Source organism: Leishmania mexicana, chromosome 18 (genome assembly GCF_000234665.1).
Source record: "Leishmania mexicana MHOM/GT/2001/U1103 complete genome, chromosome 18".
NCBI classification, from domain to species: Eukaryota; Euglenozoa; class Kinetoplastea; order Trypanosomatida; family Trypanosomatidae; genus Leishmania; species Leishmania mexicana.
Genome location: NC_018322.1, coordinates 415,090 through 431,224, shown reverse-complemented (window position 1 = coordinate 431,224; position 16,135 = coordinate 415,090). Strand labels below are relative to the sequence as shown.

Sequence of the window (16,135 nt, the reverse complement as noted above, 5' to 3'; positions counted from 1 at the left end):
GGTGGTGGGCGGGGTTGGGCCGGCCACATGGGGGGGGGGGAGGACGCAGGCAGCTGCAGGAAAAGGCGTGGTGATATGGGCGGGTCTCTTTTTTGTCTTCACAGCCACGAAATGTGGACAATATATTCGGGATAACATCGGGCCCACGGGGATGGCACCCAGATTGCCAACGGGGGCTCTGCCTGTTGTTCTTGCTTCGCGTGCGGCCGTGTGACGAGGTGGCTACGGCGCTGGGCAGCATATGACAGCTTGTTGTACTGCGCTGTGGCCATGTCCGTCTTGCTCTCCGTAGCGGCGAACTCCTCCTCCGTCTCTTCAAGGGTTGTTCCGAGCGTCGCGCGGCAGATGACACCCCACAGTTCAGCACTACCGCCAGGACGGACTGAGGGTGCGACAAGCGAGAAGGGCAGCATATCGTTGCCGAGTGTGAGCTGAGTCGCGTCGCGTCGCAAGGAGCGGAAGCCGTCTTGGCAGCGCTCCCACGCCACCTCCTCGTGTGTGCACGCGCACCATAGGTAGCGTTCATGTACCTCGAAGTCGTCGCTGCACAAGAGAAGTGGAGGGGTTTGCGTGACCACGGACGGGAGCATGTGGCTACCGCGGTGCAGCGTGGTCATCTGGTGCCGACACCGCCAGTACGTCTCCCATAGCGAGACATGGCGGTTGTGGTAAACTCGCACTGTGGCGGCTGACGCCGTTAGGGTGGCTGGAAAGCGGAACGGCGTTGCGTTCACAGCGACGAGCTGCACCGGTGGTACAGCACAGCGAATTGCCCAGGAGGCGGGGTACGCCACCTGCTTCGAAAAGATGGCGAGGTCGCCAGAGCGGAGCTGCTGGAAACGGCGCACAAACTGTCGTGCGTCCAGCAGCGACCAGCGCGGTTCCTCCTTCCCTACGAGGTGAGCCGCAACGGCTTCCATGACACGCACCATGTCATCCGAGGCAGCGTCCGCCTCCGTACTGCCGCAGCCGGGAAGAGGCGGCGGGTGTCTCGAGGTGGGTGACAGAGTCAGCGCGGAGAACGCAGTAGCAGGCGGTGGGGTGGAAGAGCCGCTACGCGCCGTGAAGAGAGGCAGCAGCTCCGTAAGCAGCATGATGCCAACGTCAATGACATCGTAGTGCTGGCGGTCGGTGAGGCTCGGCGCCGGCGTGGCAGCATCGCTGGGCTCTTCGGCTGGCGCGGGGCTGACGGAATTGAGGCCTTTCCAGGTGGGGTAGAAGACGCCAAGGGCCGTGTTGCCGAAATCATCGTAGGTAAAGGCACTGAGGCGGATGTGCCCGTGTGCGAGCTGACAGGCGTGCAGACACGCCACGCACTCCAGAACGTCGTGCAACCATCGTAGGCCGAGCGGCTCCACCTGGCGCCGCACGTCGTTGACGGAACGAAAACGCTGCTGTGTCGCGCCACGCACGTAGTGCACAAAGATCTCGTGACGCTCGCGGTTGTAGAAGATGTCACGAGCCGATACCACCCAGTCACTGCTGCACGCGGCTGAGACGGCCACCTCCTCAGCCAGGATGCGCTGTGCGAGAGCACGAAGGCTCGCCACGCCCTCCCTGTTCTGTACACCGGCAAAGGAGTAGCGTTTCAGCCAGCACGGCGTACTTTCCCCCGTGAGTGGGTCGTTGTACAGCGCCTGAAGGAGCGTCATCCCGACCCCGTGTCGGCCCACGACCGCGTCCTCGATGGCCTCGTTTGCCTCGAAGCTGCGCAGGAGTGCGCCAATGGCGTCGCTCTCCTCCCCGCTCACCACCTGCCTTTCCCACTCAGCAGCGTCGGACGGGTCGTGTGAAGGGAGCCGAGAGGTAAACGGGTCAAACGGGTTCACGGGCTCGACCTCGACGCGCGCGTAGTGGAGGAGGGTGCGCTCACGCTCGAAGGCGAGAAAGCGAGGGGTCCAGCCATGCCCTGGCAGAGCCGCCTCATTCGGACTGCTCCCGCCAGCGGGACCGTCTTTTCCCATTCCGACGACGCTTTCAACGCACGTGGACGGCAGCTGAAGCATCGTTGTCGTGAGCTCTGGAAAGTGGGCAGCACAGGTGTTTGCCCACTCTGCCACGCCCATGTCCACCTCCGCCATTTGCTTGTGGAGGAGGAGGAGCTGGGTTTGATAGTCGTCGATTCGCTTTGGGGCCTCAGGACCGCAGGCGAAACCCGGTGCCGTTGAAGACGGGCTGCCACCGCTGCTTCCCTGCGCAGCACCTCGCAGTGCGTTGTACTCCAGCTGCAGTTCCGCCAGAAGAGTTTGCAGTGTGTCCTGCTTTCGACTCCATGCCTTGAAGTACTCGCTGCACTGCTGCCGCACAGACGCAAAGACGTGGGCCGCGTACTCGGCCGCAAGGGCGTTGCTCGCCGTCAGGCCCACTTCCTTCACGTCCTCCATGAAGGACGAAAAACCTGACACCGTCCGCGTGGCCCACTCCTCCATGCGCCCCTCCCACGGCTCCCGCGCTGCCGTGCCAGCTGCCTCAATCTGCGTGTGAATGCGGAGGAGTGCGTCTAGCGTCTGCCGACCTTCGTCTTCGTTTCGGCTTGTGGCTGGGCGACCGTCCGCCTCGCGTTGCTGGCAGGCGCGGAAGTAGCTCTCCGCCATTGCCTTGGCGGTGCGCCACAGCTCCAGCAGGGAGGTGAGCTGCTGACTTGTTTCCCGCGTGAAGACGGCGGTGACGATGGCGCTGCGGGCCTCCTCCCGTTTCGCCACCGCCTCCTGCACAGTCGACCAGCGGAAGCTGCGGAAGATGTACTGCTTCGCACCCAGCGACTGTGCCTCTTCGCGGTGGTTATTCGCTGCCGGTGCCTGGGCGTGCAAGGAGATGAAGTACTGCAGTCGCTGAAAGAGGCTCACATCTTGGTGCAGCTGGGACCACCGATCTGTATCGTCAGAGACCTGGATGAGCCCGGAAAACGTGATGGCTTCGGCGGTGGCCGTGTAGACCTCGTGTAGGGCACGCAGCACACGTGTGACGCTGCGCTGGCGCACCGCTGCCACCGCCACGATGTCCTCGTACTCGTCTCCGTCCCCGTCGCTAAAGCTGTCAATGTCGCCAAGACTCCCGCACTTCTCTGGTCCCGCCTCATCGCTCCCGTCACCTGCTGCGCCGGCGGCGGGCAATGAGGAAAGCGCGGCAGTGACGTCGCGGCGGTGCATCTCAGCCGGGGTTCCAGCCTCCAAGGCCAGCAGGCCAAACTGGTGCAGGTCGTTGGCGCTGACGCGCGAGTTCGTTGTCGGTCGGAAGAGTGAGCGGAGGTAGTCCACGATGACGCTGCCACGACGCCGCCGCGAGGCGCCATCGGCGGGTGCCGCAGTCGCGGAACTGCTTTGCGCACTGCGCAGCAGGGACGCGCAGTCGCTGTCCCACCCCTGGCAGAAGGCAAAGAACTCGAAGTCTTTGTTCAGCTGCGCCGCCAGCTCGGTAGACCCGCCGCGATCCGGGTGATGCAGCAGCAACAAGGCTCGGTAGATCTGCCGGCACTGCGCCCGCTCCTTCACGAAGCCCCACTTTCGCTGAAGTTGGACCACGGCAAAGTGCTGCAGAGAGACGGGCATGCGTGTGATGTCGCCCGAGGCCCTGTAGTCGTCCAGGTCGTTTGCGCTCTCCCACCCGCTCGCCACACGGTAGTCGACGTAATGCTGCACAACGCGGCACGTCTCCAGTGTGGACAGGTCGTGGCGACGCTCCATCAGCACCTCAAACCGCCGGCGCGTGCCGCGCTCATCCATGGGGTACCCATACTGGTTGCGAAGCTGGAGACGCACCATGAAACGATCGACGTAGTGCGTCAGAAGCGTGCCGATGCAGGCGCCTAGCCCGACGGACAGAACTGTCGCCACAGCGAACTGGCCAGCCACAGGGATCGCGCTGAGACCGATGAGGGCACCCACTCCGTGGCCGACCGCCATACCAAGGCCCATAGTGGCGAGCTCTTTTCCGATGCGGAGGGCGACGTCACCCTTGGTGGTGCGATAGCCAAGGGAGGTGAGTTCGCCGTGACGGTACGCCTGCACCACCTTCACCGACTCGTAAACGACGAACGACGCCGATATGACCGGGTTGAGGACAGCGCTGCTGGAGAGAAGAAAGCCATCCGCGATGGAGATGCCTGCCTTGGCGATGCCGACGGCAATGCGCCGTGTTGTTGGGTTGAGGGGGATGAGGGCGCCGGTGCTGTGCTGAACCGTGGCAGGCGAGCGGAGGTGCACCGCGGCCCGGGACTCACCGCGCGAGACGAGGGCAGTGCCGGTCTCCGAAGGAGTCCGCGCTGTACCAGTGCTCCCTTCTTCCTGCAAACCGGGCCCCGATTCGGTTGCCGATGGTGGAGTTTCTCGGCACCCGCTGTGCACTAGGGGTGGCTCATCTTCCCCAGGAGGCGCTGCAGCAGCACTGTTTTCTGGCGTGTCCGTAGGACAGCCTGTGCGCGCGGGCATCTGTTCTCGAGTGCGCTGTGACGGCTGCACGCAAGGGGGTCCCTGGTTCCGACTTCACCGGTGTTCTCGTGAGCGCCGGTGCGTCAGTCACACTACCGACGACGAGGGGCTTCGGCCGGCAGACACACTCGCGGATGAGGGGGAGGAGGAGGAGGAGGGGTCTCTGCGGGAAGAGACAGTGGGGAGTGGGCCGAGACGCTGGGAAGGAAGTGAAGGGGAAAGAAGGAGGGCGTGTGTATCAACGGCGAAAGAGAAGGGCGCCACAGATGGCTATGAAACAGCGAGGGCAGCAGTGGAGGAGTGGAGTGCGCCATGCAAGCCCTGGTTTGTACACTGTGCTTGTGGGGACGTGGGTCTGTGCACGCACACAAGCGGCGGCACCGCAACAAATCATGAGCCAGAGGAGAGGGAGGAGGGAACTCTAAGAAATGGATAGGTAGGTGAGGCGCAGGGAAGCTCCGTTGAGTGTGCGCACGTGGTCAGTGGACAGGGTGTCTCTGCAGCTATGCTGCACTTGTGCACATGCTGAGAGCGAGCAGGTGTGTGTGGGTGTGTGGCGATGGTGCGGCAGTGCCCACGTACGTTTCTTCTCTCCCCCTCACACACACAGTCAGACGATCGGAGGGCGGTGGGGCGTGGGTGGGGAGGAAAGACGGCACAGGAGGTGAGGAAGACTGGTAAAAGAAGACAAGCAAGAACAGGCTGGTGGGGTTACTCCCTCTTCTCCCCGCTCGCCATGTCCACCAATGCAAACGGGCCAAGCGAGCACAACATGTGGACCACATAAGACCCAAAGAGGGAGCGAGGCAGCCACGGCGGCCCTCCACGGAGCCAGACACACACACACACACACACACATACATATATAGGCACACGCGGCTACACGTTACAGGAAGAGCACGCCGTTTTCAAGGTGTCCATTCTCTTCCAACAGAGGACGCGTTCAGCTCTCGCTCTTGTGCGGCGCCACTGCGTACATGTGTCGTGTAGTGTTGACAGACGAAGCGCGAGCGTGTCACTTGTGGACACTGCGCTGCTCTTCCTTTCCTTCGCGCTTGAGCCCTCTGCAATCCCCTCCCCCCGGTCACCGGCCGCTGTCGTGCTTGTCGAACGCAGACGACGTCTACGCCGCAGCGGCGTGGCACCCGCCACCCCCGGCAGTGTAGAGGGTGATGATGTCACCCATCTTTACGTCCACGACGTTTTTGCCGCCGATGTTGCGAGGGTGGTAGAACGTCGTTTGCTCCTCCCCCATCCACGCACCGCGCACCTTGTCGTGCAGCATGTCGTGCGCGTTCTTCCACACAGGCGCGCCGAGGGTGGCTGTGTGCGATGGGGGGACTGGCACGTACAACATGTTCAAGCCCCGCTCGCCGTTGCCGCCGCCAAAGAGACCCTGCGGCGCCAATACGCGCCGCTCCGTCAGCACTACTGCGATCATGTCACGCAGAGCAAGCACACTGCGCACCACGCCGTCGCCACCCCGGTGGAGGCCGGCACCGCCCGAGTCGCGGCGGACGCGGAAGGTTCGCAGCAGGATCGGGTAGCGCGCCTCAAAAATCTCTGGGTCGGTGAGCCGCGTATTTGTCATGTTCGTGTGCACGGCAGAGGTGCCGGCGAAGGTTGGCCCGGCGCCGCTGCCGCCACAGATGGTCTCGTAATAGGCGAAGTCGCTGGAACCCAGAGTGAAGTTGTTCATGCAGCCGTGCGAGTTGGCGACGGCACGCAGCGCCATGAGCACCACATCCGTCACGCGCTGGCTGGTCGTCACATTGCCCGCCACTACCGGAAGGTCCTCATCGGGGCTCAGGATGGAGTTGGGTGGCACCACCACCGTGATCGGCTTCATGCAGCCCTGGTTCAGCGGAATGTCGGAGTCGACGAGGCAGCGGATGCAGTAGATGATGGAGGAGTGCACGACGGCGGTCGGGCAGTTGGTCGAGTTCATTACTTGGCTGCCGGAGCCGGTGAAATCAAACGTGGCTTCGCCGCTCTTCGGCTGGATCGAGATGCGCAGGCAGATCGGCGTGCCGTCGTCCATGTAGTCTGTCGCTTGCAGCGTCACCAGGCCCGTGCCCGCGCTGTCGCTCTCTGCGGCTTCGCCGTACTCGCGAGCGATGCGCTGCAGCACCCTGCGCGCGGCGAGCTCGGCCGTGGTCTGGATGTGCTTCATGTATGCTTGGACCACCTCCATAGTATAGGACTCGATCAGTCCCTGCAGCAGCTGAATGCCGCGGTTGTTCGCGGCCACCTGCGCACGGAGGTCGGAGACGCTGTCCTCGATGGTGCGACACCCGGACATGCCGGGTAGCTTGCCGGGGGCGAGCAGGGCCTCGCGGATGCCGTCCTCGTTGAAGGTGCCTTGCTGGACCAGCTTCAGCGTCTTGATAGCCGCCCCTTCTTCCATGAGTGTCTTCGAGAAGGGCGGCATGGATCCCGGCGTCGTACCCCCCACGTCGGCGTGGTGGCCACGGGAGGCGACGTAGGCCACAATCCTGCCTTCATGGAAGAACGCGGAGATGACGGTAATGTCGGGCAGGTGGCTACCGCCGCAGGCGGGGTGGTTCGTCAACATAACGTCGCCCTCCTTCCACTCCGATCCGTAGTGGTCGCGCTGCCAGCGCACCGCGGCCCCCATAGCCCCGAGGTGCACGGGGATGTGCGGCGCATTGGCGACGAGGTGACCGTCGGGGTCGAAGATGGCGCAGCTGAAGTCCAGGCGCTCTTTGATGTTGGTGGAGATGCTCGTCCGCTGCAGCGCGTTGCCCATCTGCTCTGCTATCGACATGAAGCGGTGAGAAAAGATGGAGAGGGGCAGCGGGCTCAGCTCCGTCGTGAACTGCTCCACGACCTGCGCCGTGTGGATGATAACGTTTCCCTTGTCGTTCGTGTACGCCGTGGACTCGTGCTCCAGCAGCACGCTCGTGCCGTTCATGATGAGCAGCGCGGGGCCGCGGAGAGGTCCATTGGCGGGGTCGACGTGGTAAACAGGAATTTCCTCCCAGCCAGAGGCGAAGTAGCTGCGCGTCATGGACACCGGCTGCGGCGGCAGCTGCTCCGCCCGAGTCGTGTACGGCGGTTGCTGGAACTGCTTCTGGGTGGCAGTCGCCAGGCTTGCCGCCTGTGCCTCACGCTCGGATCGGCTTTGCAGCGTTCCGCGGGCACGGATGCGCACACCGTCGATGATGATGCGGCGGGCACCGCTCAGCACAAAGCCGTACTGCTGCTGATACTGCGCCAGGTAGAGGCGCTCAAAATTTTCAGCGCTGAAGACGGCTGACGCGGCGACCGCCTGGTGATTGCCCTCCGCGATCATCAGGCTCGTGTTGGTGCCCTCGTACTGCATGCTCAGGAAGCGCTCAATGAGAATGTGATTGTCGTCGAAGCCAAGTCGACGCAGCTGAGTCGCGGCGGAGTCGATGAGCTCGTCGAACTGTTGCTCCACCACCGGCGCCAGTCCCTCCGCGCGCAGGTCCAGTCGCACACTTGCCATGCGCTCCTCCACAACATCCGTCACACTGGCCCCCACCGCACTTAGGATGGAGGCGAGGCGGTGCACGTAGATCTTGTTCATGCCCAATGAACGGGCCATGGCACACGCGTGCTGGCCGCCGGCACCGCCGAAGACCGCCAGGGCGTGCTCGGCGCAGCGGTAGCCGCTGGCCTCGGTGATGTTGCGAATGGGGCGGCACATCGCCTCGTTCGCCACAAGGACAAACGCAAAGGCGAGCTCCTCGACGGACATGACGGGGTTAGAGTCCTCGCTGCTGCCGCTGCTGCAGTCGCATGCGATCTCGGCGGCCAAGGCCTTGAACAGCGTCACAGAGGCCTGCTTGTCCAGCGGCTGGTCCGCGTTGGGGCCAAACACCTTGGGGAAGTAGTCGGGGTGCAGGTGGCCCAGCACCAGATTTGCATCTGTCACTGTCAGTGGACCGCCCTTGCCGTAGCAGGCGGGACCCGGGTGCGCGCCAGCAGAGGCGGGACCCACGTGGAACATCCCGTTTTCCCACCGTAGCAGTGACCCGCCGCCAGCGGCGACAGTGTGCACTTGCACCTGCGGAGCCTGCACTGGGGTGCCAGCAATCTCGGCCTCGACGGTGTGGTGCACTACTGGCCCTTCGCACCTCGAGACGTCCGTGCTTGTGCCACCCATGTCAAAGCCCACGGCCTGCACGGTGGCGCCCAAGTCTTCGGCGCAGGTGTGGGCGTACCCCACCACACCACCAGCTGGGCCGCTAAGCACGGCACGGTAGCCGTAGAAGGTGTCGGCACTCGTCAGTCCGCCGTCGCTCTGGATAAAGTACAGCCGCACACCGGCCAGATTGTGCGCGAAGTTCGCCTTGAAAGAGGCGATGTAGTTGAGGATGAGCGGGCTCAGGTAGGCGTCCACGGAGGCCGTGATGGACCGCGGCACGTACTTGATGAGCGCCATGAGCTCGCTGGACAGCGAAATGGCAGGGAAGCCGACCTGCTGCGCAATGTGCTTGACCTGCTGCTCGTGTACGGCGTAGGCGTACGAGTGAAGAAGACAAACGGCCACGCTGCGGATACCGACGTCGTAGGCCGCCTGCAGCTTCTGCCGGATGTCGTCGGTGTGCAGCCGCTGCAGCACATCCATCACAAAGCTTTCCCCGCACCGCACCCACGTCGACGGCCACTCCGCTTGCGATGCGTACGCGGCCTGCTCCTTGACCGACACCGGGCGTATGCGCTCCTTCGCACCCATCACTTGCTCCGGGAGCGCCAGGGCCTTCACGATGTTCAGGGCAAAGAGGTGCGGACGCGCCTGGTCGCGAATGGTGAGGATGTCCTCGAAGCCCTCCGTCAGCACCATTGCGCAGCGCTCGCCGTTGTGTTCCAGAAGCGCGTTCGTTGCGATGGTTGTGCCCATACGGACTTCTTCAAGGTGCGACACGTCTACCGGGCCGGTGGCAGCCACCTTCTCGGGGATGTACTTGCGCAGAATGCGACGAATGCCCTCGCTTGGGGCATCGGCGTAGTGCTGTGGGTCTACAGAGAGCAGCTTCGTGACTTCCTGAGTCACCGGACCGTCTGCATGAGTGACATGGGCGATAATGTCCGTGAAGGTGCCGCCGCGATCAATGGCGAAGCGGAAGGAGGGGTATAGCTTCTCCTCGGCTGCGACTGTGGTCGACATGTGAGGTGCCCACCAACACACACAAGAAGGTAAGGCAGAAGTATATGTATGTATGTGTGTGTGTGTGCTCGTGCTCAGGTGTGGGTGTTGAGGTGCGCCTTGGAGAGCGAATTCAGGAACGAAAGACTTCGCCGGGAACTGACCGACATAGACACGGACCAGCGGTCCACCGGAAGAAAACGTAACCGCGAAAGGAAACACTGAGTCGCCTTCCGCTCCTGGACGCGGGTGTGTTTCGCCCGCAATGGTTGTTGGCGCACCACGTACCCCACAGGAATGCGGCGCGGCGGAGATGTGTGGGGTCAGGCAAAAGGAGGGGGGGGAGGAGAGCCAAAGGCGAACGCACGAGACGCTGAAGGAGAGGCGGAGCGAAAATGTGGACAGGCAACGACACCAACGAAGGAGGAACTGCGAAGAGGTCGGGAGGGGGGGGGGCGCCTACACACGCGCACGCGGAGGAGAGGGCGACGTGCTCACTCACAGGGTGGAGGGGGGGGGACAGAGGGAGGGCGACAGCGAAGGTGAGCAGCGGGATGTTCTCTGAATAACAGAGAGCAGTATAAGGAGGGAGGGGTGGGGGAGTCGAGAAGGAAAAGGAGGGTGCTGTGTTCTGAGAGAAGGACGGACGTAAGAATGGGTAACACAGACGCGAAACAACAGCGGCAACAATGGGAACGTTTTTCTGGGGGTCTTCTGTACAACACAAGAGCAATGTACAGAACCACAGCTGAAGGGAGAAGGGGGGGGAGGAGGACAGAGGAGAGGGAAAGGGCTACTGCACTGCTCGCCCGTGACACTGTCCACGACAAATGCAGCGATCAAGCGCCCCCACAGAGAGACCTGAGCACCAGTCGCAGTCGCAAAAGGCGAAAGACGTATCGCACAGACACGCACACGCACTGTAAATACAGGCGCCGCGCATATGACGCGGATACAACAGAAGAAAAGGGAAAGGAAACAACAAGGGATGCCAAGCAAAGTGGGAGAGGGTTGCGCGTGTGCGTGCGTGCGTGCGTTAGAGAGAGAGCGATGGAAAGCGCGGGACTACGCTGAAAGGAGAGGAGGTGAGTGAAGAGGTGGTAGTCGAAGCACGGAATGAACGAGGGCGGTGATGACATTGTTGGCTGGGGCGTGCCGTCGAGAAGAGGGATGGGATGGCGGACGCTAAAGGGAGCCAAAGGACAAAATAGGGAAAAACTACTGCGACAGCCCGTGGGGGCCGGATGTACACGCACTCCTGCGCACACTGTCCACCCCCTACACACGAGGTGCGCTCATTCAAACCAGACAGAGAGGTTCATCTCCGTCTCTCTCTTGTGTGTGTGCGTGACTGTGCCAGGAGATGCACTAGGCACGGGACAACGATATACGGATACAGAGATGTCTGAGAGGCGGTGGCTGTCGCCGTTCCTCGAGGTGGATGAACGCGAGGAGCAGCAGCGGTACCCGTTCCAGAGCCCCCAACCGACGGAAAAAAAATGTAAAGCAGAGTATCAAGGAACACACAGCACAGCACAGCACAGATACAAGCAGCTGCTGCGATTCGTGTGTGCGGCTTTTTCACCCACTCAACACGGAAGAAAAGCGGCGTGTGTTACGAAGAGGAGGAATCAAAGACGGCGAACGACGAGACACCACTACTTGTCTATGTTGTTCCGCTTAGTTATCCACCTTCTTCGTCGAACACCACATCACGAGGGACGCGTGGGGCGAGGATGCTACGTTGGAGTGATGCAATCTACCGCGGGTGTTTCGCGGCCGTCGCAAGTGCCGCCATAGCTTGGCCATTAACACCATGAGCGCCAAAGTACCGGCCAAGAACTCGAGCAGGATCATCAGCTTCAGCGTCTCGGAGACGGAGAAGGCGGTGAGGACGTAGAACTGCAGCTGGCGCGCCGACCACGTTATGAGTGGTGCGGGCTTGGTGTTGCGGTAGTGGGCGATGTCTGTAATGGTACCGTTTTTCAGCAGGAGAAGCGCCCTCAGCGGCGACGACGGTGTGGCTTCCGTGTCGTCCTTCGCTGCCTTGTTGCCGCCGTTCGTTTCCGGCGTCACTGGGGATGACGTCGGCTTCTTGTGCACAATCCCATGCACCGCCTCTACTGTGGCGTCGCGGTACGCTACACCGTGCGCGTAGGTGAGCATAGAGAGAGGGAAGTTCAGCCGGTGCACTGGTTGGCCGCCTTTTGAGATGGAGAAGATGGTGAAGGTAGCATTAACGGCTTGCTCAACGGCAGCGCGGACTTCGCGGCGCCACTGTGGTGTCCGAAAGCGTGCCGCCGCCATCGTCGCCTCCATCTCTGTCAGATACGAGTGAATCAAAGGCAGGTGACGCAGGTCCAGGGAGAGCCTCAACGCACCAAAATTCGTCCCTATATAGAGACCGAGACGCCGTGGAGTGGGGAAGAGCAGTGGGACTAATGTGGGGAGAAAGTACATGCTCGCACTGTGTGTCAACCCCGAGCTCGTGGCCTCCACTATTGGATACCCCAGAACTTCCTCAATGGCGTGCTTGGTGAAGTCGGCACCCAGCTCACCCATGTGCACGTCGCCGGTGATGAAGGCCACGCGCTCGACCCGGTAGGCTTGCAGTAGTCCGAGGAGGCGGTCCCGAGAACGGGGGAAGGCTGCCCAGTTTTCCGCGGGCTTCTCATCCAGGATGAACTGAATGCCACCCCCTATGAGGACCATAGCACAGCGCTCTCGCCCGTCTCGCGTCAGTGTCGAGTAGTTCTGCAGGAGGTCTTCGAACCACTCCCACTGCTCAGCGCCGAGCATGTCGCCGGTCTGGGTCGCGTCCGGGCGGTCGCGGAACGAGCGAACGTCGAGGAGGACAACGCAGATGGCATGCTCATAAAGCTGCTGCATCAGGAGCCGCATCGGAGTTCCCCACCCCTTGGCGTCATCTACGACGTCGCGAAAGTCGGTCGCGTATGCACCATATACGCCCTCGCGATGCCAACGTGGGTCACTTGAGGGGGCTCGCATGAAGTTCAGAAAGAAGCGCTGCGTGCTGTTACGGCCGGTGTACTCTCGTCCACCATCGTTCTCGCCCATATCGTGGTCATCCCAGGTGGCCCACACGTTTCGATGAGTGCCGGAGGAGGTCGATGGGGTGAGTTGCATAACTCGCTCGCGATTGTCCGCGAGTGCGGGCAGAAACACTTCCCCAGGTGAGTCCAGGGTCCAGTCCAGATGGTCACCACCTCCGACGCAGCTGTCGATGAAGGCGTTGTACTCCGGCGCGTCGCGCTGGATTCGCCAGAATTGCCCTATGGTTACCATTGTATTGACGTGGTGGGACAGGAACGACTGCTTGTCCCTGCCGTCCGGAAACTTGTCGGCGTAGATGATGTCCCCTAGCCAGATCAAGGCGTCCACCGGAACACCGGTTGAGTAGACGGCGTCACGTGGTGCAGCACGAAAGCACTGCCCAGGGTCGGTGTCGCGGTGAAGCGGGGGCGGAGTCTCATCCACCAGCAGGAGCGGCGGCGAGGTTCGCCGGTATCGCTGACGCTGCTCCGCTGCCGCGGGAGAGTCGTACACAGAGCCGCATGCACCGATAGGAACCACCTCCTGCCATTTTCCTTCATCCGTGTCTGTCGTGCGTCCGTGCAGCCCCTCTGAAGAGGTGGTGGTGCCGGCGGTGCGTAGCAACGGGGACACACCTGCGTAGAGCCTCCGACAAGACGGCGCCGCCGTGGCGTTCTTCCAGGACAGCATCTCACACTGTGCTGCAGCTGCCATGTAGGCCCAGTAGAGCTGACTGCGGTCATGCCGATTGCAGCTGATGAAGAAGATTTGGTTCATGGCTACGCTGTGAGGGGCGGGGAGGTTGAGTTGCGCAGACTGGAGTAGTGCCTTCTGCCACTTTTCTTGGTTGGTATTCGAGTTCAACCAAGCGTCGCCGGCCGAGAAGTCGTCGACGGAAACGGCAGTTGAGCCATCGGCTGCGATCCAGCCCAAGATGAGCAGGGAACATATCATGGCGGACAGCGCGATGGAGAGCAGCAAGACAGAGAAGAAGGCGCGCCGGGACCGCCGGGCTCGCCAGGCTGGTGCGGAGCCGCTGACATGCACGGCGGCACCCTCTGTATCAACGACACGTCGCCTCATGAAGACAGAGGTGCGTCGCCAGGGGATGAAGTAAGTGGGTGTGGGTATATGCGTGTGGATGGAAAACAACGCAACAAAGAGAGCCTGGGTAACGCCAACCCCTTGCGTCACCTCGTTGCCAACGCCACCGACGAGAATGATAGCGGGTGTATAAGCTCGCCTGCTTGTATCTAGCAAGCGCGACAGAGAGGCGTCGGTAGAAAAGTGTGCGTGTGCGTGCGTGTGTGGAGGGGTGGGGTGGGGTGGGGGTGAGATGGGGGGGGGGAGAAGAGGATCAAGAAGAGACGGCCCACGCGCCGGGCTACAGTGGAGGAGAGCCGTGAAAGGAGGGAGAAGGGAGGGAGGGGGGGGGCGAGATCGCGAGACACGTATACGAGCAAGAAACAGCACGAAGCTGTGGAGCAACGCTAAACGAAGTAGTATTGTGTTTCTGCCCTTGCGTTTTGCGTTACTATCATCTTTATACCCCTTTGCTTGTGATGGCGATGGTGAGGATGATGGCGGCGGTGGAGGCGACAAACGAAAAGCAACCGTAAACAAAGTCGTGATACAACAAGAGATAGAGGAGGAGAAGGAGTGCCACACCCACACCCACACACAGTGTCAATATAGGGGAGAGAGAGAGGAAGTTGGCGCCAATGATGCTTGTCTGCCCTCTGCCTGAGGTGTATTCGACACAAGAAGGAGAGACTGGGAAGGGAAGGGGAGGGGCTGTGACGGAGGTAGGGCAGGAACCAAACAAACTGTTGTGTCGTCTAAGTTTCTGAGAGGGCGAGAGGAGGACACGTATGCGTGTGTAGACGTTTGCGTGCATTGCTGTATAGACACTCATTTCGCCGCGCTACCCTGGCTTCCGTGCGACGTAGCCACTTTGGACTTTACTCGTCGCCAGGCTTGTAGTGTACAGAGTTCATGATTTCCATTTCGCCTGGTTGAACACCGAGCGGCAACATGGGGGGGGGAGGGAAGACCCAAGGGGACCCCGCGTCTTATCCCCACCCCACTTCCTCTGCACATGTAATTGGCCGTCCTCTCGTGTCGTTGCGTTCTCTCCTCATGTGGTGCTTGGGACGGGTGCGTGGCCTCTTGTTCTCATCCGCCTTGATGACCGCGGAGACGGCCGTGTCGGTGCGACAACGTCACGTGGAAAATGCAGCACTCAGGGGGAACGGTGACACGGGAAGTGGAGGGGTGGGTGGTGGTTCGCACCATAGGGTTCAACAAAGTGGTGGTGGAGGGGGGCACCACTGCAAGCGATTGGTCCAAGTGGATAGTGTGATTCGATGCATTTCAGGCTCAAGTGCAGAGCACGCCGCACGGTCAGTGCCGCAAGCGCTGTTGCGGCCCCGATTTTTGAATTTTCGGAAACTCTGTGGCGCGATTCGCCAACAGAGTGTTGAGGCCCTCCTCGATCTGTTCCTTCTGCCATCTGGCTTTGGAAACTCGCACCTCGGTGGGGTTGCGTTTTCTCTCGAGCTTGGGAGGCAACGGCTTGCATGCGGTGTTGCACGGATTCGCGTATGCACGTCAAATGGTCCTTCTCACTAAAGGAGGTCCAGCCGCATTTTCTTCCGGACGCAGCTCTGGCGCGTGAGCTGATCGTATTGCCCTTGCATGTAGAGGAGATCGCTGATTTTGGCAAGGTTGGTCTTCTTGCCGGACTTCCACGGTCTCACTCTGCGACTATCCACCGCGGGGAGGTGGTCGAGATCGCGCACACCCACACGCACACACACAACAAAGAATGTTTTCGCAGCGTTCCGCCTCCAGGTGCATGATGCCGTCAGCGAGAGCGTTGTGGAGCGTGTGCTTGGATGTGAGGAAGCGGAAAACCCCGATCGCAAGAGAGCCATACAGGGTCGGGCGGGGACTGCCATTGGCTTCCCTGTGTGTGTATGCGTATGCTTGTGTACCATGGATGGGTCCGGGTGGACCGTTGACACTCTTGCTTCTTCACTTTCTCTGCCAGGGGAGCGTGCGCTACTCACATGCCCGGTGACGGCCGAGTAAGTAAGGGAAGCCCGGGAGAGACTCCTCGTCCTTTTCTGTGGATGGTTCCGTTCTGCCTCAAAGTGAGCAACGATGCAGCTGATGAATCGACGACACGATTCGCAGCGAACGGGTGCAACGGTCATCAGCAAGACCTCAAGTCTGCTTCGGCGCTAGGCCAGTTCGGACATGTCCACCGGGACTAGTCGAGTCCGCCAGCCGCATCCAAGGAGCGGCGTGCAGGCTCTTGACTTCCCCCAGTGTGTGTGTGTGTGTGGTACGAGACCCTGATACGACGGCAGGGTGGCCGGCATCACTAGGCGCGCAGGAAGGGGCAAGAAAAGAGGCGGGGTGGGGTGAAGGCCTATCATCGGAATACGTGCCCATCCACGCGAATGGGTGGAGTTACGGGATCGCCACATCGTGCAAGACAGGGAGGGGGTGG

The 16,135-nt window shown here is 61.6% G+C and overlaps 3 protein-coding genes across 3 annotated transcripts; all 3 read right to left on the bottom strand.

Annotated features, from left to right (window-relative positions):
* Positions 1–98: 98 nt before the first annotated feature.
* On the bottom strand, positions 99–4,427 carry LMXM_18_1050 (conserved hypothetical protein; the record flags this gene model as incomplete). Its single annotated transcript, XM_003874070.1, has 1 exon — positions 99–4,427. The coding sequence occupies one exon, from the start codon at positions 4,425–4,427 to the stop codon at positions 99–101; it is 4,329 nt and encodes a 1,442-aa protein (XP_003874119.1).
* Positions 4,428–5,550: 1,123 nt separating this feature from the next.
* Positions 5,551–9,585, bottom strand: LMXM_18_1040 (putative putative 5-oxoprolinase; the record flags this gene model as incomplete). The annotated part of the gene is made up of 1 exon (XM_003874069.1): positions 5,551–9,585. The coding sequence occupies one exon, from the start codon at positions 9,583–9,585 to the stop codon at positions 5,551–5,553; it is 4,035 nt and encodes a 1,344-aa protein (XP_003874118.1).
* Positions 9,586–11,244: 1,659 nt separating this feature from the next.
* LMXM_18_1030 (conserved hypothetical protein) lies at positions 11,245–13,572 on the bottom strand (the record flags this gene model as incomplete). The annotated part of the gene is made up of 1 exon (XM_003874068.1): positions 11,245–13,572. One exon carries the CDS (start codon positions 13,570–13,572, stop codon positions 11,245–11,247), a length of 2,328 nt encoding a protein of 775 aa, XP_003874117.1.
* Between the last annotated feature and the right edge of the window lie 2,563 nt (positions 13,573–16,135).